Source organism: Hipposideros armiger, unplaced genomic scaffold, assembly GCF_001890085.2.
Source record: "Hipposideros armiger isolate ML-2016 unplaced genomic scaffold, ASM189008v1 scaffold_836, whole genome shotgun sequence".
Taxonomy (NCBI): domain Eukaryota; kingdom Metazoa; phylum Chordata; class Mammalia; order Chiroptera; family Hipposideridae; genus Hipposideros; species Hipposideros armiger.
The window spans coordinates 199,315-223,781 of record NW_017732186.1 but is presented as its reverse complement, the minus strand read 5'-3'; the positions used below and the strand labels follow the sequence as shown (position 1 = coordinate 223,781).

The 24,467-nt window shown below is 35.6% G+C and overlaps 1 protein-coding gene across 7 annotated transcripts in view; it reads left to right on the top strand.

Annotated features, from left to right (window-relative positions):
* The window catches only part of ST18 (ST18 C2H2C-type zinc finger transcription factor), a 348,100-nt gene that overhangs the window by 311,299 nt on the left and 12,334 nt on the right, over positions 1 to 24,467 (top strand). For all 7 annotated transcript variants that reach the window (XM_019629297.1, XM_019629298.1, XM_019629295.1 and 4 more), the window contains 7 exons: positions 6,356 to 6,471; positions 11,960 to 12,022; positions 12,821 to 12,889; positions 15,393 to 15,455; positions 15,559 to 15,639; positions 16,595 to 16,816; positions 21,785 to 21,873. In XM_019629297.1, the coding sequence (XP_019484842.1) occupies positions 6,356 to 6,471; positions 11,960 to 12,022; positions 12,821 to 12,889; positions 15,393 to 15,455; positions 15,559 to 15,639; positions 16,595 to 16,816; positions 21,785 to 21,873 (703 nt within the window). The remainder of the gene's footprint in view (positions 1 to 6,355; positions 6,472 to 11,959; positions 12,023 to 12,820; positions 12,890 to 15,392; positions 15,456 to 15,558; positions 15,640 to 16,594; positions 16,817 to 21,784; positions 21,874 to 24,467) is intronic.

Here is a 24,467-nt window from a genome sequence, read left to right as displayed (position 1 = left end):
CAACCACCTGGGACTAGAAAATATTCAGAAAAAAGTTACATTGTTGCTGACATGTTAAACTTACAACAGTGTCTGTACTGAACATGTAGACTTTTTTCCTTGTCATTATTCTCTAAACAATACAGTATAAAAACTATTTATATATTATTTACATTGTGTTAGGTATTATAAGTTATCTAGAGATGATTTAAAATGTACAGGAGGATGTGTGTAGAGTATGTGCAAATACTATGCCATTTTATATAAGGGACTTATGCATCCATGGATTTTGGTATCTGTAGAGGGTCCTGGAACCAATCCCCTGCAGATACTGAGGGATGACTCTATAGAGTCATTATCTGAGGTATTGGATCATGAATGTTGGATGTCTGAGTTGTATCAATGCCAAAGTTAAGGACATGCATTTGTGAGTTTGATTATCTTGAAGGTGGTTTCAGCTTTGAAAGCCAGATGTGACTGTGCAGAAGTTCATGTAGCCTTCATCTCCATAGTTTGAGACACCTGGCTTGGCCTGATTAGCATGACTTAGTGTCTTTCAAAAGAATTCATGACTTGAACCCTCTGTGGTTTAGACTCTATATCATTGCAAACATGACCCTAATTATTATAATAAGCGATTCTGTTTTGCTGTTTGTCAGGCAAGTTATTGATACTTGCCAGTTTACATGTTTAAAGAACTGAAATAGCCATTCTCTTTGGAAGTGTGCACCACCTTTTTCAACTTTTTGAAGTTCAGAGACTTTTGGGGGAAGACTAATTTGATTTTAGCATATGCTTTAACATCTCAGAGCATAAGTTGACATAACCAGTAGTGATTGCACTATTGGATTGCTTCCAGTTTTCCCTCCCTCCCTCCCTTCTTTCCTTCCTTCCTTCCCTGAGCACACTTTCACTGGCATCTCTATGTCCAGGCAGTAAGATAGGTTCTGAGGATGCAATACCAAATAGGACACGCTTTTACCACATGTGTGCTCAGAATCTGGTAGGAGGACTGACGCATAGCCAAATACACTGATTACTGGAGTAGCAAGAGCAGGCACAAAAAATCATAGAAAGGAAGGAATGGGCAACTCTATGCTGCATGATTGAGAATGGGTTCCTGGAGGAGCACCGCTGCCCAAGGACCCAAGGCAGGCTTTGGGTCATCACCACACATACCATCACAGAAAAGAGAGAGGGAAATTTATACAATAGCACTTTCTGATTAGATTCTGTCATATTGACCTTAATCACTTTATTCTGCTTGGCTTTTTAAAATTCACCTAAAATATTGAGGGATGGTCTTACCTAATCTATCATAATAATTTTTAGAACAGTTTCTTAAAATATGTTTGACTTTAATAAATATGAAACTGACACTTGCAAAGTATAACAAGCTGCTTTACCGTAAGTAATGACGACAGAATGACAAACATATATTCCTTTCCTCCACTCCACCCCTCCACCATTTCAGGCTTGTGCAAAAGAATAGAAGTTATACCTGGCTTCCATCTATTTTTATAATCTAGAAATCTGTTGATATTCACATTAACTGATCAAGCACAATCACGATGAGATCAAAATTGTTGATTCAGTCCCATTCTGTACAAGTCGGCTTTAGAAAAGGTGAGGTTTTACCCTCCAATTCACAAGACTGCTTAGTCTTCAGCCAGTCGATTGCTGATAGGATTATGGCATATCCCACCCCACACCACTAAAAGGGAACCTAGTCCTAGTTACAAGATCTGTTCATAAGGTTTTGTAAAAGTCATATATCACATGAAGGACAGTGCTTTACAAGGTAAGCACAACTGCGTCCTTATTCTTGGATGAATCCTACTAGGATAAAACCCACCATGTTTGAGAGTATCTCAAGGTCATGTGCAGGGTGGGACCCAGATTTTCTGTCCTCATCCTTTTGACTGCTATAAATGGGCCATGTTCAGTGTTCACTAGAAATCTCCTTTCTATTCGTACACAGTATCAGACATACAGATCCAGTTCTGAGTCATAATGAAGCAAATTTGCAATAAGTGAGCTCTCATTTCCATTTAGGGTCTTGTGTTGTTTGGCACTTGTTATAATTTTGTGCTCTCAGCAGCAATGTCAACATTGCACCTTTTATATTCTGAGAGACTTCTCACATTTGGGGGTCTAGTTAGTACCTCAGGGACCTCCTTGGCCACACTTCTTATCACTCAGCCAGAAAATGAGGTCTCATAACAAACTTTTATTTTTTTGCATAATTCCAAAAAATCATCTGGATTCACCTCGGCAGCTTATGGATTCAACTGGTGTGTGTTTTTATCTAATGCTTATATACCTGTGACTGTGTTGTATTTCCCAGCAAGTTCATGAGGGAAAAAAAAATGGATTTGTTTAGATTAGATTTCCACTCTTTTCAGAATGGCTTACTTACTTCAGGTCTGATAATACACAGAATTTTACTGCTACAATTTGAAATCTAAGTATCCTGAAATCTGGAATTTAGAAACTGGGAATTCAATGTCATTAAAAATAACAAAGAAGAATTTGGAGAGGCTAAGTGAGTTCTTGGAGTCAAAGTGCAAGCACTTTGCCCCAGGTTTGAGTTGACAAAATATTTTTTAAATTTAGTTCTTATTGTCACAGTTATCTGAACATGGGTGACTCATTGCTGGGAAGCTATAGCCAATGGGGGCACACACAAGAGTGCTTCTGAATCACTGTAACTCCTAAGTACAGTTTCTCACCTTTTGTTCTTTGTTCCTTCATTCATGCCAAGGTAACTACTAATAGAGAATATTTTCCACATTCTGTTCTAAATCTTAAAAATGAGAAATGTGATACTTGACAGGTATATTTTGAAAAAGTAGATTGTATTCAATGTCCTTGTTGCAAAGGTAACAGAAGGATACCACGTTCAGTAAGAATAAAGGATCTTTATACTCAGTGTCTCATTATCTTAACAATCCTGAGAAGCAGGATTATCATCAAAGTTTTTAGAGGAGAAAATTAAGGCTTGTGGAGGTAAAGTTGTTGGTTCTTGGTCATGTGGAAATTAAAGTAATGAGCCTGGGCTTCCCTGAAGCGAGGAAAAAAGAGAAGGGACAAAACAGAGAGAAGGAAAAGTAAAAAAAAAAAAAAAAAAAAACGAAAAAATGGAGACGAGTAAGGGATATTGAGAAAAGTNGGAGGTAAAGTTGTTGGTTCTTGGTCATGTGGAAATTAAAGTAATGAGCCTGGGCTTCCCTGAAGCGAGAAATACCACGCATTGTAAAATGAGACACTAAAGCAAAAGAAAAAAAAAAAAAACACCAAAAAATGGAGACGAGTAAGGGATATTGAGAAAAGTTAGAAAGGAAAGAAATAAAGAGAATAATGAAGAAATGGTATGTGGCAGGGTGTAGTGGAGGCAACAGTGATCTACAATGCTTACCAGGATGGCATGACCTAGATCTACAGGATGTGACCGCACAACCAGTTACAGGGACTTGTCCATGCCTGTCATTTCCAATGAGATTTACCTGGGATGGCTGCACGTGGCCCAGGTGATATATTGAAGACGGGATTGTGGTTTGCTCCTGCTTCCATACCCCCATCCTTCCCATTGCCACCTCTACTACCTCGCCACAGGCCACTCCCCATGACACTCACACACACATATACACACGCAACCAGAAATTGAGCGATTATTTCCAACTCATTGTTATCTAGCTCATATGCACAACAGTTGCTTAATTTGGCTGGTAATTTTCAGAAAATATTGTCTGTCTCTCTCAGTGAAATAGCCTGTCCAGATGCCCCCTTAAAAAGAAAAAAATTCCTGAATCTGGAAAAAACTCAAAATATCTCAAAAGGAAAGTACTGAGAAATAACTAGGGCTGTCAGTTTCATTTAACTGTCAGTTCTCCAAAGATTTCAGGGCTTAAAATGTTAAAAGTGCCAGATGCTATTATCTGTTATTCATGTTACCATTATGTTCTGGTCTTTACTAAAACCAATATAAACTTCCATCTGTACATTAAAGGAATTTCATTGTACCCATATACTCTTGAAACACACACATATATACCACATTCTTTTTTTACATATCCATAGCATAAAATTATTAGTTTCAAAATAATACTATAAATTTTGAAAAAATTCTTATAAATGATACTGGCTTATTTTTTACTAGGTGCTATTTGGAATTTATCCATTATAAAATGCTTCTGTAACAAAATGAAGAATTCTCTTAGTGATGGTCACCTGTATAATAATACATATGCTCTTTGCAAGTTTTTTAGGGGTTGTATGCCTAGCAAAGAACAAGGGAAAATACAATTATTTTATAATGCAATTGCATATATGAGTCCATAGTTTTTAAAACAAGTTACAAAATACTTAAAAGGTCATAGCCAATATAATTATTTATTAAAACATTACCACATATTACTATACCAAATTAAATACCATATGTTCTGCAAGCATTATATTTATATGCATCCTAGTGAAATAATAACTTAAACTTCCATAATTGATACTTTCTCTCAAAATCTCCTATCCCCTTGCTTTCCATAATGTATAGATTCAGCAATCAGACCGTAGCTGATAACCTTTATATGTTCATCTGTATATATCCATGACTTCTTAGAGATACTTTGTTCTTAACTTTATAATAAACAAAATAATAAAATGGCTTTTTTTTTGCTGTATGCCATTTTTGTGAAAAATTCAGCATCTAAACACAAAAACAAAGCTGTTCCACACTGAGACTTCATATTGGATTTAGCATTTGTATATACTTTCCAAAAGCCAAGGCATTTGTAAATTGTAATGGAAAATAGTGCCAAGGCTGAATCCAGATAACACCAAATGAAATGGATGGTGGTATTATTAGGTTTAAAGTCTTATAGTTTGGAATTGCTTCACTTTAGGCATGTATGCTGTAAAAGTTGAAAAGTATAAGCATCATTCTCTATTTTGCTACAGATTCTATGGAAGCAGCCATTAAAATAACACTTCTTTTTGTATATTTGTAGGCAACTATTATCAAGCACCCATTTTTCTTTATTTTTAAATATTATATTAATTTCTGCTAGTATTTTCAAACATTTATCAATAAAATAAAATGGAATACTTAGCACTGTAAATAATATAAAGAAATAAATTTTATAAAACCAGATGTATTAATTTAATGTTACTTGAGAAAGTTTACCAATGTATTTACCACTGTATGGTTTTATGTAAAATAATTGATTAAATTGTTATCTAAGTAATTAATGAAAGAAATTACATTTGCCTTTATGACTGAAATCATGGTTTAGAATTTTTCTTTGGTTGGGAAAATTTAGGGATTTTGTTTTTCCATTGTTTATAAATCTAGACTTGGGATTATTATAATTATGTTTTCCCATTGCATTTTTATATTTATTTGATTTAAATAAGATTTACCTTGAAAAATTCAAAGTACTTTTATCACCTTAAATAGATTAGTACTTTTGAGAATTGGAATACAGTTTTCCATGCTGGTTAATCTTTTTTTTTTCCATGCTGGTTAATCTTATTTTAATATTAAATCCAGAAAGTATTATATTTACCATGTATAAACTTAATGATAAAGTAAATTATGTGATTAAGGACAACCATCATCAGATTTCTGTAATAAATGATTTGAAAGGATTAATGAGTCTTCCTTATGAAATCAAGATCACTATTAAGCCTAAAACAAGGCCACAGAAATTAGTGATAATCCAACAAGAAATTCCATCCAATAAATAAAAGCTTTACAAGATACCAATTTAGTAAAAGAGGTAACTTAAGAAAAGCAGGAAGTGATATAAGAATAAAAGCAATTATCCAGAAAAATCAAACTAAATGCCTAAATATTGTGGACTCAGTTAATAAATACTTAAACAAAATATTTAAATCTTAATTATTTGTATATTAGAAAGGATACTCTGTTAACCTAAATGTACTTTCTCCTTTTCTGTTTAAAAAATTGGTGTTATGTATTTATTTTTCCAGTATTTCTTTTGTTTTGCCAATGTATACATACATAACTAGTCCTATCTTCTCTAGAAAACATTTATTATACAATAAAACCTAAACTATATTAAAATATTAACTTCTATAGCTCAAGAAATGCCCCTGTAGTTATATTTACCAAAATGTGAAGTTTTTAAAGGTGTCCCCATGAATTATAATTTCTCATTCTTCCCTGAGGATAAATGTATGTAACAATCAGGATATATCCTTATACTCATTACCTTATTTATTTTGTGTATAAATCCTATGAGGAATTTCAGCTAAATTTTTAAACCAAAATTCACATTTTATAGTGATAACTTCAAATACAGCTTTCTTTCCAGGGTTCCCTAATGCCTTCTGTGCTTCCGTATTTTTTTTTTTCCAGAAAGACCCAGTGACCTCTCTAGAAAATTTAGAGGAAAAAAAGTTTCCTGGAGAGGTCTCCATACCAAGCCCTAAATCCAAGCTCCATGCAAGAGATCTCAAAAAAGAACTAATCACGTAAGTGATCCAAAATACATACTCTGTGAGATTCTGGAATTAAAAGACTCAAATTCATAATTTTTAGTAATAGTAGGTTGGCTTATATAGTTGACTTTAGAAATGTTTTAGGACCATTTCAACCAGTCAATAGTTAAATGTTCTTTATGTACCTAAACCTATGCTCAGAGCTATAAGGATTGTTTAAAAAAAAAAAGTATATGTGACACGATCTCATGCTAAGAGAATTAAAAGTCTAACTGATTAAAAAACAAAACAATATAAAACAATTAGAAATGTTTATGTTTTGATCATAAATTCTTACTCTGAGATCCACTTGACCCCAGATTATCCAAGTCAGGGCTCTGGGGAGTCTATAAACCTTTTCAAACTTAATGCACATTGCTATTTGGATAAGAGAGGTCATGGTTTTCAACACATTTTCAAAGGGCTCTGTAACTCAGAAGAGTTTAAAGATCAGGGCACCAAATGGCAGTAAACACTAGTTAAAACTACAGCTGAGCTTTGAGATGGGAGGTCAGGACACACAGAGCAGGGACCAGGCTTCTTGGAGCAGAAGGCCCTGAACTGAGCTCTGAGGACCAGCCAGACCTGGAGAGAGAGCGTTCAGGCACAGAAGCCAGCAGGACAAATGAGGTCCCTGAGAAGATTGTCCTAGTGGCAGGTTTTGCATGAACAAGCTCCATAGTATTTGAGCAGAAAAGTAAACTACTTATGTAGCATTTTAGGAGGAGCAGTGTGAAGAATTAAGCTGAGGCTGTCTGGAGTCAGGAAGATCATCTCAAATGTTGATGTAGAGACTCAAATGATATGTAGAGAGTGGAAGTACAAAAAGAAAAGAACAGAGTGGTCAACAAAGAATTGGAAGACACACATTCGGCTGGGACCTGAAAGAAGATGAAGCAAAGAATGCAGAAATGAGGCCACCCAGAGGAAGAGAGCGAAGGAAATGATTGCAATGGGAGGTGAAAACCGGGCCTTGGATGGTATCAGATGCCTCCAGACGTTCAAAGACGTTAAATCAGAAAAAGCTGGACAAATCTTTGGAAAAGAGTCCTGTAAAATTTTGGAGGCCAACCAGCAAGTGGAACGTAGAGGCTGGGAAGGAAATTCAGAGCAGTGTGTATGCAGGCACAGTGCAGGTGGTGACAACAATTACTGCAGTGATAACAACTAAGATCGTGGGCTTCACCCAGCTCACACATCCTTATTTTTTTAACCCTCTCTGGGTGTGGGTTGTTAGAATTTAAAGTGTAAACCATACAACTTCCTTGTGGATGTAAGTTCATCTGGGCCATCACCAGGACAGAAGGCAATCCTGAGCTCCTTCTCCACCTCAGCTTCCAGTTCACATGCAAGGTAGGTAGAAATAGATACTAGGGAGACATTAAGTAGGGGAGGAGGAGGAGGAGAAGAGGAGGGCATTTCAGGCAAAGACAAGATAAGAACCTTGGGTGTTTTCCCTTTATATCCTCAGCAGGTAGTAGAGTCTTGGCTAGGTTGTGTTTCACGTGAGTAAGAGTGAGTAAAAGGCAGGAAATATTTTCCATGTGTAAATGATTAAATATTAAAGTATATTCATACCCAAGTATATTTAAAGCTGCCAATTAATGAAGGTTTCTGGCAAACAGTAACCCTTCCACTTAGGCACCAGCGTCTGCACTCTCTTTTTTGTATCCTTCTGCGCAAAAATATGTTTAAATTTTTCCAATAAAAATTATTTTTAAACTCTTTCCTGGCCCAGCTTCCAACCGATCCCCTGTCTCTTCTTCCTTTGACAGCAAAACTCCTCAAGAAAATTGTCGCTACTGTGTGACTGAATTTCTCTTCTCAATCTTTCTCAGACAGGCTTTCACTCATTGCTCCAGCAAACCGTTCTTAAGTTCTCCTGGGAACCCCACTTAAACGTTCGTTCTTTGTCCTCTTGTTCCTACTCAATGGGGCAGAATTTGACAGAGCTTATCACTCCCTCCTCCTCAATCTATTTTCTACACTTGACTTGTAGCACACCACACCTAAAGACTTTTTTTCTCACCTCTCCTGTTATCCCTCCGTAGACTCCTGTGCAGCCTCCAAAGCTGGGCATGCCCCAGAGCTCAGTCCCGGAAGCTCTCCTCTCCTCCATCTGCACTCACTCCTCACAACTCTCAGTGTTAGAACCATCTCCACACTGAGGACTCCCAGGCTGGCATGACCAGCTGGGACCATGGAACTCGTTTCCAACAGCTCACATGGGCAATGAGCTCTTCCTTTTCCCCAGGAGCCTCCGTCTTCAAGCCTCCCTCCCCCCAGCCGCCCTCTTCTCTATGCTTTTCCCCTAAGGCCTTAGGGCCTTACAGTTGCTCTTCCCTCTACCCAGAATGCTCTTCCTACAGCTCTCTGTAGGGTGCCATCTTCTCCTCCCTCGGTTCTTCTCTCAACTGTCATTTAGCTGAAAGGTCATCATGGCTACTATAGGCCCTTGCCCCACCCGTAACCCTGATACCCATATCCCCTTTTCCAGATTGTTTTTCAGTATGTATCACTAGCTAACATACTCATATACATTTTGCTTCATCATATTTTCTTCTGTCTGCCTCCCCCATTAAAATGGAGGCACCAGGAAAGCAGGGCTGTTCTTTTGTCCATTTTATTCTCTTCCATGTACACACTGTTGGTACATATTTACTGTGCTGCCTCTTATTTCCCCAACTACATGGACAGTGACTTAGGATCAGGAACACGTTTCAATCACTATTGCCAAATTCAGGGCTTTGCATATAGTAGGTGTTGAATAAAATTATTCCTAGTCCAACGTCAGTTTGCTGTCTTGACATGTGAACAATTTTTAAATAATCATAGACTTTGCATTCTTTAAGGATTGCATAGGCAAACCTTACTGACTCAAATACCATGCTCTCTTATGAGTTTAATATTCACCTGAACCCTGGCACCTGAAGAAACATAATGAATGGTAACAAACGTACTAGAACTTCAATTTCACTAAACACTGTTTCTTCCCAAGAGGTGACTTGGGTCAGCCATATATTTATTCCCTCATGGAATTGCTGTTCAAATTTTTAATTCTTTTTATGGGTTTCATTTCTTTCTGCATATTATTTTGAATATCTTCAAAATGGCAAATTTTTGTCTTTTGAGCATAAATTTTTTTAAATTGTCAGAGTCATTCCAAACTAAATGTAGTGTAAAAGGTTGATAATTAACCTGCATTACCATTTTGGATAGAAAAATGAAGTGTGATTATTTTGTGATGGGTACTCCTTGTGGGCTCAAGGGTAAACACAAAAGAGGAAGAGTTCTAAAAAGATTTTGAGCAATTTTTGGAATATATTCATGAATTCCTAGAAAATTAACTCTCTAGAGACCTCCTGGTTCTCACCTCATTTTACAGACAGGTGAGTGCTTCAGTGCATACCATAAGCATGTCTGTTTTGGTACACTGGTTTCGTGAAGTCTCATTACTTTACAGTTTCACCCTGTCCTTATTATGTTTTGTTTTATGTTTCTAACAGATAAATATACCTCACTTGCTTACCATAAACTATGTGGTTGAAATAGGATTATTTGATGTTGTTGGTTAGCATAAATTTGCTTAGAGTTTGAATGCCACTTAGTGAGGGAACTAGCTAGTTTCCTTTCTCTATGATACTTTCTCTTTGATACTTTCATTTGCAAACCTTCCCAGAATATATCACCCAACTGGTATTAGCACATGTTATTGTGTAAGGTTTTTCATTGAAGATTTGTAATTAAAGCCAGCTTTCAGAACTTGAAAAAGCTTTCCCCACTACAACACTGCCCCCAATTCTTTCTTTGTTGCTTGACCTCTTAATACCACCATATATATATATATATATGCAGATAATTAAGTTCACACCTTATTATTATATTTCCTAAGTAATTTACCGCTGACTGGTTAAAAATTATTAACACTTCCTTGCCTCTCCTGGCAGTATTTTTAGGAGTAGTAATTAAAAAATACAAATAAAATAAGGTAAATGCAAAGTTATTTTTGAACACTAGGTGGCAATGTATTTCCAAAATGGGAATTCCAAAACAGGTCGTTGCAACACATCTGTCCCCCTCTGATATTTCAGTTGTGTAATATTCAGAAAAGATTTTTTCTCTATTTACTGGGAGAATGGCACTTGCCAGATAATTTGGCTTAAATGTTAGTCATTGTTCATTTTTTCTTTACTTGTTTACATATATTTATAGCTTCCATACTTTCCTTTCTGACATCCCATCTAGGAAAGTGATGGGGTTAGAGCTAGATGACGCCTCTTGGATCAAGCCCTGAAAATCAAACATCTCTCTGAGATGTGAAAAGGTTCTAACTGCTATTGTTTCTTTAGATTACCTGGAAAAACTTGCAAGGCAGCTTACAGGGAAAAATAAAATACTTAGAAGATGACATTTTAGAAAATCTTGGATGTTGTCAGTCTTTCCCTAAATACCCCTTCAAAGGGATAAATTGTGTATTCTACACATATTTATATATATATAAATCTTTACTTTAGTCAGGGTTTCAGAGAAAACCAGAAGCATGAATGATGTAGATTCTTCCTCTGACTATTAACACCACCACAAATTGCACTGAGTAAGCTGGGGTCAATCTGTTTACTCCAATTAGTGACTTTTGAGCAGCATCAGAGGAAAATAAAGAACTGAGAAACTGAGGAACCTATTAACTATGGATGTAAAACTGCTCAGGATATCAATCCTGTTATATTAATTTTAAATCACACAAGAGATACACAGAATATAACCAGCTTCTGAAATAATATGAAGTGCATAGGCACAGAGTGGTCTTCAGCGGATTCCCCAGAGAGCCTATTGCTTAGGCTAATTGTTAATTAGCAATTGCCTTTTCTGTGGTCAAGTTTTGGATGAAACCAATCACAAGCTTTTTAACTCTCTCTTTTAACCTCTCTTTTTCTGAATGGCCAGCAACTTTCGCACCTAAAATGTCAGTTTACATTTCAGTAATATGTAATATTTTCAAAGTTTTGCTGCTTTTTCAGGCATTTTCTAAAATGTTGATGAAGTTATTATGTTGCCTGTCTCTTAAAAATGCACAAAAATTCCTTTCTGAAACCTGTTATACAATTGGTGATGGTATTCTTAAGAGCCACTATCATTAAGCATGGGCTTATAATATTTACTTTTGTAACACATATTTTCAAAGAAATAAAACACTTTATCATTGACTCACAACATCACTAGGACATATAGTTTAGCATCCCTTTCCTACATTATTTGAATCAGAGAATTGGATGTGATGCTGAGAGCTAATAACTTAAGATCATGCCAGTCTTCTTTCAGCTAATCTACTGGTTCTTATATAACATAAATCCTTAGTTCAGTTGCTTCTGCATGTCTTATACTGTGTTAACTGATCTTGAAAAGAGAAGTTACCTAGCGAATCAGTCAGAGCCAGTGAATTCATGAAATGCCCTTGACTCTATCTATATTTTTATTGACCCAGGTGTCCAACACCAGGATGTGATGGAAGCGGCCATGTCACAGGAAACTACGCATCCCATCGCAGGTACCTAATAATCTGGTGTGCAGTCAAGTTTTCATCATCTTGTTCTAATTTAAATACTTATTCTTGCCCGTTCTAGAAAGATATTATCTGGATTGGGAATTGGAGAGAGTTAGTTGGGTTTTTGGTTTATTTTGTTTTTCAGAAATAAAGCTAAGTTAAATCTTTAGTCTTTTCACTTATGTGATATAGAAATCATGATTTTGGGTCAAAAATGGTTTTCTGATCCTGTAGTCCAGGTTATAAACCAAAAATCTGAGTTTATGTCAGGGCTTTGGTTGTGTCTAGCTTTTGGACTCAAGTGAAACAAAGGTAAGACAACAGAGTGACTGTGTGGCCCTGTGGATGTGGCCCTTGGCAAATAATAAGTCAACCTGTGAGAGAGGTTAAACAATGACAAAAGGCTGTGTTTAATCTTTCCACTTACCTCCTTCATCACTGTGATTTGCTTTCTCTTTGGGTGTTCATTTAAACCTTTTAGCCACCATCCCTTGGTGAGGCAATGAGAATGAACTCCACATAAATAATGATTGTATCCTTTAATTCTAGAATTGGAGAGTCTCATTTGGGTTAAAGCCTTTCAATGAATAAGTTACGAATCTGAGTCTATAAGAAATAATTGAGGTGCTCGCAAGCCCGGATTGGTTCGAATAGCAAAGCCAGATTCAAACCGTTCATTGTTTTCTCAATCCCCAGTCACCGGTAAATTTAAGAGATGTTCACAGACTCAGGCTGCCGTTTGAGTTGGATTTGTATATGTCGGTGTTATTTTGTTTGTTTGTTTTTCTCATCCCTCTTTAGTGTTTCTGGATGTCCTTTAGCAGACAAGACTCTTAAGTCCCTCATGGCTGCTAACTCTCAGGAGCTTAAGTAAGTGTCGGAGCGCGACCTCCTTGCCCTTTGTCCCCTATGTTGGCGGTCTCCTCATCAGAAGCAGTGTGGTAACTAACAGGTAGTAAACTGTGTCTCACTAAATTATAACCAACATACTCTTTCACTAACAAGTTCAAATGGCCAAAACCAAATCACTGTAAGCTAACTAATTCACTTATTTTGGGGGGTTTGTATTTTACAGTAATTTTTAACATAATAGTTAAACAAAATACTTTTTTTCTATTAATTTCAGAGTTTACATAGTAAATCAGACCTGTAAAGGTGTGGTAAATCATTTTTGTCATCTGATTTTTAAGAAAACTGCATAATATTTTCCCTTATGGGCATTTTGAATCACATGACTGTCTTTCACTTTTGGGTGCTAGACACATTTTGGTTGATTTCTACCTACTCTACAGAACCTCAAAGTCACATGTATATTAACTTTTGCTTATTGATTTTATTTTTCCTACTCTTATCTTCTTTTATTCAAAATTTTTCACTTATTTATTTTCCTGTATTGTTATTTTACATATACAATAATGAAAAGTTTTAATTTATCTTATACCTTTTAAAAATATAACAGCATAAATTTTAAAAAGATGAATAACATTAAACAAAATTAATGAAATTTACTTGCAAATAATAATATTTTAGGAAAAATGAGTCTTAAGAGACAATATTTGTGTAAATAATAGAATCAACTTTGGTATCTAAATAACCGGTAGAATTTCAGATATTATACTTAATATTTTGTTAGTATTTCCATTTTCTAATTTGTTTAAACTTTTTCCCTAAAAGTTACCAAAAAAAGTATGAAAACAGATATAAAAATTCAGAACTTTAGTACTGTAAATAGCAAAAGGAACTATGAAATATACTAGTACAACTTTTCTCATTTTCAAGTGTAAAGTAGAATTGATTGTGTCAGTGTAGATTCTGAAAATTGTTTTATTGATTGCTACTTTTCCAGACTGAAATATAAGAATGCCAAATAAAGACTAATAATTAACAGACTGAAAAGAGAGAAGTGCCAGGTATACTTAAGGTTACTTAATATTTACTTATTCAGTCTTATTCAATTACTCTAAACTTCTACATTGCCATATCTTAATAATAATTATCAGTTCTCTTAAGTATTTTCTAAAAACATTATTTCTAGGAAAAAATATTGATAATAAATTGAAAACATGTAAGTTGATAGGTCCTATAGTATGTTTTATATAGCCATCTAACAAGTAACAGCTTTGGATCATTTGCATACATAGAAAAGAAAGAGACATTTCATTGACCTCTTTTTTAGATACTTAAGAATTCCAAAACAAGGTTACACAACACAGATTTTCCATAATTGCAATATGCTAGTAAACCACTATTTTAGGAAAATGTTAATAGAAAAAGACTAGCTTTCAAGCCTGTCCTACAATATAGATTACATATTATATCTGAAAATGGTTGATTAAAGACTCAATGCTGGTTTCTCTGGTTAGCTTAAAGAGATGTATGCTGATTTTATATTTCATTTGGAAAAAAAGTGTTTATTTCTATTTACAGCCTCAGGATTGAATACAAAAGCATTTTCATGAAAGTTTAGTGAGTTAGAGTTCAAGAAAATATATAGTGTTCACATTTTTGTTGAGATTATTATTTTTTTCAAACTCTAGTTTGGGTAAAAATCTGAACCAGAGTGAGCATACAACTGAAATAACAGAAAAGGTAATTTGTGTAAGAACCTCCAGAAAATCAAACAGTTTATTATAGCCTCTATGTTTTTCATTAGTATTTAGGATTTTTAAAAAGGCAACAAAGGGTGAGAAGGTGTATATATTGTTGTATTCAGGTGTATTTTGAAACCTATTCCTAATTAGCATTCCAAGTAAAACTGGATTTTCTCTCCTCTTTCCTCCCTCCTCATTCCAAATTTAATGGTTTATTGTCAATAATAGTTATCGGTAGACTTTCCAAAACACCATTTAAATTGGGCCACGAGGCAGAACAGACCAGGTGCAAATGACTTAGCTTCTTTGGCAACCATATTAATGTGCCAAGTCTCTGGAATTCACACACACCACTGTTGTTCATCTGAATTTAATGAATTATCATGGTAGTGGAGCATATCAAAGCAACTAAATTACGCACAAAAACAATCTGGAAAACCTTTTTTCTTACGCAAAAGATAGGAACTTTGCATGATGTAGACAGAAGCCCAGCAGTGAGTTCTAGGCCAAAATTCTGGTTTCTTCCAAAATAAGGTTTAAAAAAGAAGAAAAAATAATAGAATGAAGGATAACAGCTAATACGTTGTCTACCAAGCATCGTGCCATAGTTAAATATCTTAACATTTTCTTTAAAAATGTATTCTTAGCCAAAAACTAATTATACTTAAGCAAAAAAATCCCACAAAAAGCAGCTCATTCTGTTTCGTTCTACCTGAATGTAGCATGATGCCCCTTCCTCCACTACTACCATGTGGCCTGTGCTCTGTTCTTGCATTTTCCAGGTGTCCAACCCCAGGGTGTGATGGTTCAGGGCACGTGACTGGAAACTATGCTTCCCACAGAAGGTAGGATTGATCCCATTTCTGAGAAATAAAATCAGAGTGTCAGCAGCAGTGTCCATGGAGATCACATGGTTTGGTTTTGTTCTTTGTTGGGTACATGTTTTAGTTTGTCCGGCTGCCCTCGTGCCAGAAAAGGTGGTGTCAAAATGACTCCTACGAAGGAAGAAAAAGAAGACCCTGAACTCAAGTAAGTGTGGCAGTTGAGGTAGTGGCATCAGGGTCAGAAGTAGCTTGTTGGTCAAATGGGCGGGATGTTGGTGGGGATGCAACTAAGCATTGATTACATTTCAGGGAAAGTGTACCCTATCAAACACAAGGACCCTTGAAGCATCAGTCAGTGTTTGGAGGTTCGAGGAAAATATCCCATTTCTAGCTATGTTTCCAACAGTTCTTACATAATGTAAAAAAAAGGGGGGGGGAGCATCATATTTTTTCCAATTTTTTAAAAGGAAAGTAGAATTGCCGAAGTATTATAGAACAACAAATTCGCAGCATTTTACACTGAAACTTTAATTTTGTTTAAGGTGAAATCATATCTAAATTAAATTCCCTCCTCTGAGATATATGCTACCAAATCTCGGGTGATATATACAGATGTAGATGCAGAAATTTAAATTGCCTGTTCTATAGCATTTCTAAGCACAGTATTTAGACATCTGGAAACCAAAATTCTAGTTCTATAAGCAATGTGCTATGTAACAGGGCAAGGCAGTGAACATTTTATACTCTTGGTCTTTGTTTAGAGGCAGTCTGCCACAGCGCTTACCTGGTTGGCTAGGGATAAAAAGTGTGGGCATGAACTTGACTCCATTTCTTGCGAAGTGGATGGCAAGTTACCTAAACTTAATAAGCCTTATTTTCCCCACCTATAAAGTGGGATAATAACACTTTCTGCCCAATAGATTTGCAGTGAAGATTATAGGAGATGAAAATTGCTTAGGTCAGAGCCAGTGGACCATCATTACTGCTAGTACAATGCTATTTTGCTAGTTGTAGTGGCATCTTTTAAAACTCTGTAATTTCACCATTTGCCTTCTGGATAGTATGAAATCACCACTGCCTTCTTATTCACTCAGTTACTGCACTTCATGTGAGTTATCCAATCTCTCCCTGCTAGTAATGTCTCCACTGTGTCTCTCTAGATGTCCTGTGATAGGGTGTGACGGCCAAGGTCACATATCAGGTAAATACACATCCCATCGCACAGCTTCTGGCTGTCCCCTGGCTGCCAAGAGACAGAAGGAGAATCCTCTCAATGGGGCCCCCCTCTCCTGGAAACTGAACAAACAAGAACTACCACACTGTCCCTTGCCAGGCTGCAATGGGCTGGGCCATGTAAATAATGTTTTTGTCACCCACAGAAGGTAACATTTGTTCTCTTTTTCTTGTGTTGTTGTTGTGATTATTTTTCACCTGGGTTGCTTTATGTATGTATGGGAGGGACACTCCTCAAGGTCATAAATTATATCACTTTATAGAACAATAAGTCTTGCCAGATAAATATTTGATTCATTTGAAGAATGAAAAGTATCTTCTCTATTTCTGAAAATTTATTACTCAATTTTCAAGTGTTCTAGATACTATGCATTTGTTTTCTGTATTCTAAAATGTTGTTTATGCTGCTATTTTTTAATGGTTCAGCCTTTTAATGGTTCACTTCAGTTCCAAGTGCTGATATAAACTCTATTATGTTGTGTAATTGTAAACTTTCACTTTACATATTTATGTCACTCCCTCCTTCTTGGGAACTAGCTCCATTTCAGGCCAAATTGTAGTCATTTTGCTGCTGGGAAGATGGCTCATCCCCAGCAGCCAGAAAGAAAATGACACAGCAACTACTAAGTGTACTACAGGATAAGAGAGACTTAGAAAACCCTTCATAGTCTCACAATGGCTTAATTCCTTTATCACCGAGTGTCACCTATTTCAACAGAGCCCTTGGTGGGTACAGTGATCTTAGTCCAGCTTTTTGGTTCACATTCTACTTACAGGAAAGGAGCTAGAAGATTCACTACACACTTCTCCAACCAATGAGGGCCCTTCTAGCCTTGCGGTCCACTGCACATGATGTGGCGCTAAAATCCAATGAAGCGTTCGTGAGCCCTAATGTTTTGCTTATAAGCAGAATCAAATTGAGCAAAGCTGAGGCATTTTGACATTTTGTTCACTTTTAAAGATACATACCAATGATATGAGAAAAGTAAACCTTCCAGGAATTGCTGATTTAAGTGGATATGCAGTGACACCCACTTATGGAGAAAACCTGAACTTTTTAAGTGGTTTATTTTTTGATGATTTTCAAATGCCTAGTAACCTCCACAATAGTACACATTGTTTTACTCCGAGTTTGAATCATCATTTCATATTCAGAAATGACAGTCACAAATCAAGCATGCCTAATGTCACCTTTACTACACAGCAGCTTCACTTTCTTATCACGGCCTGAACAATATCCACATGAACACTGACAATGAGATGTTACTGCTGTACTAGGGCGAGTACACCCATCAGTTAGCGACAACACAGTTATCTTTAAAAATCCTGGAGACGTTTTAAATGATGACACCAAGGTGAAGAGCAACAGGGGTTCTCGTAAACTGTAGGTGGAAGAGTAACTGATAAAGCCATTTGAGGAAGCAAGTTGCCTTTAAGGATTCAAGTTTTAAAGAGCAGATGAATGGGCTCCACTGCCCAGCCTGAGCAGTTAGGCTTATGCCCCAGAAAATCTCCTGCACGGTGGAGTACGGTGACAAGTCTGACAATGTCTGGGGTAGCCTTGCTCTATTAACTCCAAATTGGAAACAACTCCAGTGGCCCACTACAGTCAAGAGCACAGATGAGCAGTATCTGTGTACAGAGGCTGCCCCACAGTGGTGAAAATGAAGGCACAGCACCTGTGAATTTGAGAACACAATATTGGAGCGGAAACGGTGCTGAAGAATATGTGCTGTGCTGTATGATTCTGTATACAAAGAGTTAAAAACATGTAACAAAATTACATTTAAAAAGCTAGGTAATTATTAACCTATAATTCATGTTAATGGTTTTCTCTGGGGGACAGCAGACAGCAATTCTTGAGGGGCCCAGGGAGCTTCAAAGATATAATAAGGCATGCTCTATGAGTGAAGGAAATGGTGTACATTTTAAGAGTATTCTCTAAACTGCAAGACTATATTATATGTAGCTGTGTACATATTATGTATTTCATAATACAGAAACAAAATGATGAGTTCAAAAAATACAGGCTATAAGACTAATGCCAAGATATTATTTTCTAGAAAGAAAGCAATTAAGAATTCAAACAATTGAGTAACTCAGATTTCATTCTTCTTCACTAGAGATTTCTCTTACTACTTAAAAGATTTAAGACGCTGAATCTGGGGGATTTCTTTTAAGGTGGAATGCTTTTCTAAACTACAGAGGGTGCCAAAAAAATGTATACACATTTTAAGAAAGGAAAAAAACTGCATTAAAATTGTAATGCTCAATATATTACCAATAACAAAAGATGAATATAAGTCACATGTATACATTTTTGGCACCCCAGTATATATAGAATTTAATAAAATAATATAACGAAATTCCTAGCTTATTGCCTGGCACATCATAGGTGTTCCATACACAATCTATTTCCTTTCTCTTTCATAAAATTATATTAATATACATGTATACAATAATGTGTTAGAGTAAGAATGACATGCTGGAATGCCACATTCTATCCTACCATACACTTTTATGTGTTATGTATTCTGTTCAGGACTCTTTCCAATGCTGTCAATAGCTGACTAACATCTATTCAGGGTTCTTTCTGTCCCAGCAGAGAGCACTGTTCTAAGTGACTTACATGGTTTAGTCTCTAAAATCTTTACGAAACCCTGCAAGTTACAGAGGTATTGTAACTATCCTCCGTGGAAAGAAGACACGAGCTCAGGGCGGTTCGGGAATTGCCCCTGCAGACAGTACTGGAATGCTAAAACCCCTTTTGAGCACTGTATTATCCGCCTCCCTCAGTTTCAGTTCTTCCATGTACCAGACACATAATTCCCTCAGCCATCCTCTAAGGTAAGTTTTTCATTTTTCCCATTTTAAGATTCAGCAGCATGGGAATAATGACAAAACTTACATTATAAAATGGTTAAGAACAATTTGACTCATGTATTACATCAGCATTATGTTTACATACTAATTACTTTAAAACCTTGCTTTAAAGCTTTATATTATGAACTTCTACTTTGAAAAAATAGCAATCATAGAAGACAGATGATATTATATTAAAATACACACACACACACACACACACACAATCATTATGGATGTTTGCAGCTTTAAAACCAGAAGCTCTCTGATTAATAGAACTCAGTGCTATGTCATAACTTTGCAATTTTATTGAGGTTTTACTAATATATTATAAATAGTGATGTCCATTATATTAAATGCATCACCTGCCATTTTACTTTAACAAAGCAGATATAGTGTTAAATGGTCTTGATATGTCTTAATAGAATTGCAAATTTGGTCAAAATCATATAAGGCGCATTTTTCTGGCCTTTGCAATACGGAGCCCCAAACCCGACAGGGACACCCCGGCCAATCTCTACCTCTTCTCCACCAGTGAGATGGAGCCTCATAGAAAACATCCTCCACAGGAAAAATAGTTTTCAAATATTTTTCCAACCCAATTTTTTTTTAAATTTAGGATTTACTTTATATCCTTGAAAATATAACTACATTGGGAGATACAAAATATCAAGTGGCATTTATGAAACCAAGCCTCACTTTCATGGCTTAATTATACTCTTTGCTTCTAAGTCACATAGTTTTGGATACTTCATTCATAGTTTTGGACACTTCATTCACTTTCCACACCACTGGACATTTACTGCTGTGTTGTCTGAACAAAGCAGGTCTTTTAGAGGAGAGAGTCGGAGAAGTCCACGAGCTATTAATTTCCCTTATGTTACAAACAGACATACTATGGGTCACTTTTAAAATTCTACTTACCAACTAAATATTAATCCTGTTTATGGCCATTTTCAGAAGACACAATATGTGACATAAAATAAGACAGACTTGTGCAAACTTTCAAAAACAAAAAAAAAGATACTGAAGCTTAAGTAGGCCACGCTTGACAATGAGAAGCTTCCAAAATAGAAGAAACAGTTTCAGATTCAGTTTGGGCTTTTTCATTTTTTTTCCTGTGTAAAATATTTTATAATTTATTAAATTTTGGCAAGCCACATAAATTTATTTTTATGTATTATATTACATACCTATTATTTTCATATTTTATATAATCTTTATATAGAATAATTTAGAATTCTTTAAAAATACATTCATTGAGCATTTATTAAGGGTTTTGTTTCAGAAATATTTTCTTTCACTTGGCCAAGTAGCCTAATCTTTGGATTGAAAGTAATTGTTTCACATGTGAATTGTAATCAAATTTCTGCAGGAAAAAGTTTAAATGGTTGATTGGGATAATCTTTAATTTTATTTAAAAATTGTATCTTCAAAAAATTACAAAAGAATGTGTGCTTAAAACAACAAATCTGATTGTGTACTATGGAAAACAAATTTTGATCAATGTTTTTTTCATCTTGGTGCAATTAAATAAATGCAAATAAAATATGACACTAAAGGAAAACAGTGCTGTTGAAGAGTGAAATTAATGAACAGTATAAACACCACCACAGGACAATATACTGCCTCAGCAATTATTGTATCTAAATAGTTTTATAGTGCTTCCTTTTATTCTCCTTTAAAGATTTTTCATGAAAAACAATGCTTTAAAAGTTAAAGAATAAATTAGAAACTTTCCCATACCCAAACTGAATTTGTCATAGAGAGGGAGGGTTATTATTTTGGCCTTGTAATAATCTGAGTCATTCTGTAATGATCAGACTACAGTATATACAAAGACAGAAAAAACTAGATTCTGCTGTATTATTCATGACATTTTGACTAATTTGAAACAATTCTTATTTGTAATATATATGTATAATTCATGTTTACAGAAAATAAAGTAACCACTACTAAAGAAAGATGCTTATATGAATGCAGAATAGTAACACTTTAACAAAATTAATTAAATAATATCAACAGTAGCTATTTATATTTTGATTTAAGAAAAAAAGACAAAACATTTTACATTATTTCAGGGTCTTTTGCTTCTGTTTTAATAGATATTTACTTGTTACTTTCTACAAAGGACTGCAGATTTTAATGTAATTAGTAGGCAGACAAATGCTTAAATAGTAAGTAGTGAATAAAAAATTAATTTTTATAAGAAATAATAAGTGTTTCACAGATTGGTGTAATTTCTATTTTCACAGCTTATCTGGATGTCCTCTAAATGCACAAGCCATCAAAAAGGGCAAGGTCTCAGAAGAACTAATGACCATCAAGCTCAAAGCAACTGGAGGTAAGAGCTCATGGTCAGGGGTCACCATCCCCACCAAGGTCCAGACCTTAGCTCCCCAAAGGATTCTGCATTGCAAGCTGTACCTTATGTGGGGTGTGTAATTTTATACAAGAAGGAAGCTTTCCTCACATTTGAACTAAAACTGTAATTTTATCTAAAAAGAACAGCTTGGGTTTATCCTTACTTTTTAATAAGGATCCCCAACAGAGAAAATCAAGCAGACTTTTGCCCCTCAGTCCTCAAAGTGACAGCTTGCATGAGCATGTTCGTGTATGTGTGAGGACACGTGTGTTCCTCGTGTAAGCCCTGTACCAGATTTAAGAAACACAATTTCTGTTATTTATATTTGAATCCTTAAATTTTGCTCCATAATCTAAATAATTTTCATGGTGAATCAAGATAATTTAAATTTAGCATCTATATCTATATTTCCCTACACGTTTATCTAGTGTTAGTGCCTGATCAAAGTTAATGTAAAATTTCTGCACTCTATATTTGCATCCTCCAATTTTCCTTTGATTCTTCTGTGCTTTTCTGTTTTTATTTTTTTAGCTTTTTTTCCTTTTTCTTGGTGGAAATTATTTTACTTTTGGCTTCTTTTTAAAATTTGTTCTAATTTTTTTCAGCTATATTTGACATTCAATATTATTTTATATTGTTTCAGGTGTGCGGCATAGTGGTTATTTATATAATTTATGCTTTTCTTAAGATTTCTCATCAGCATTATCGCAGGCATGTGTTGTTTTCCATTGAAGATCATACTAAGTCATCTGAGACACAATAGCAAAGCAATTATTTTGCTTTGGAGGGTTTATTTGATGGTGTCTTTCGCACATGACTACACGTAGAACTGAGCTGGAGAAAAGTTAACTGTTGTGACTATTTCTCTGAAAACATTGCTCAATCTTTTTAATTTGTATGTAATTTTTAAAAAAGAAGATATACAATATCCAAAGAGGAGAGCACCCTCGAGCTGCCTGCTGTTTCCCTCTGAGGCCATCAGAGGCATTTCTTAAAGTGGGTGCTCCCTCCGTGGGTGCTCAGTGCACTCCTGAGAGCTGAGGGGGTTCAGCATGCTTGTGGAGGAGGAAAGACATGCTGGATGTTAGGAACAGGTCTGCACTCTCATCCTTTTCAGTGTTCAGATGCTCAGTAAAAGTGCCTTCTCCAGATGCTTTGGTTGTTCCTTGGAAATACTCTCCACTCCTCAAATGCCTCTTAGCACATTCTCAGGGAAATTGGCACAGTTAATATTTATTTGTACATCACCTTACGTTAAACGATATTTAAAGGGTGGGGAGTGCAAAGGTACAGTTAGAATAAAAAAGAAAGCTACTTAAAATTTAATTTAGAAATATGAGTCACAAGAAAATCGAAGATAAAAAAGCAAGATGGGACTAGCCTGCAGATAATAGACTGAATGTGTGAAGTCAGCCATTTCACGGTGGGTAAAAAAGGATCTCAAATTTGACGTTCAGCTTTTTACAAGCCAAAGCAAAAGGAGAATATAATCACTATGAGAATCACACTGTCAGTAAATTCAGAGCAAAATTTTTTCTGGAACTGACTGCTCAAAGAAATATGTCCTTATGAGTCTTCATTATGCTGGCACCAACAACACCTTTACAGGCTGCTCCTAATAAAGATGAGAACAAAACAACAAGGCAGTGGCTTTACAGCAAATTACGATGAAGCTTTTATAGGGGGACGGAGTGATATGGGCTAGTTACACTCCTCCGCTGGTCTGTCTGAACCTACTGGTATACTGTTACAGTAACCTGGGAGCAGCAGGACTGAGCACACACCCTGCAAAGGGCCCTTTATAAATCCAGCATCTGCAGCTGAGCTTTCCAAGGATGTGGAGCAGCAGTGAGATAGGTGGAAAACATTAACAAGTGTCTGATGTGCAGTTATTCTAGATGGGCCAGGAAACCAGAAAATCACATGTTTTTACAATCTTAGAAGCTAGGGGCTAATGATAATATGAAACTTGAGAACCTCTAATGATTTTTGCATGAAGAAAAATTTATTTGAATTCAGGTCAGTGATTAGTTGAGGGTCAAGGAGGAACTAAAGTGATTCGAAGTCTGCTCTAATATCGTTCTACTCCCATAGCCCCCTACCTTAAAGCTTGGCAACAATAATTATACCCTGAATGATTTATATAAAGCAGGTGTAAGCCAACAATCCCTCAGTCATAAAAAAATCAAATTGCAATAAAATATAAAGTGTACATGGCTTTAAACTTCTTAGTGTACTACTATGCTAAGTTAAACTACATAAAAATCATTCATGCAATTGGTCAAATTAGTAACATAGAATATTATTACCTGCAAACCAGTTAAAACATGGAAAGTCTATATCAAAAAATTTACATTAAGAATTGATCTCTGTTCTTCATCCTTGACACAATTAAATTGCCACACTAATTTTTAAGACCATTACTAGTCCTTCATAATAAAATTAGATCATCTGTACAGGAACAAATGCTTGTCATTCTAGTCTTTGTGGATACAACTAAAAGTTATGATGGTTGACCTACATATATGTTTTTACATTTAGTATTCTTCTAGTTATTCCTATGTAGCAAAATG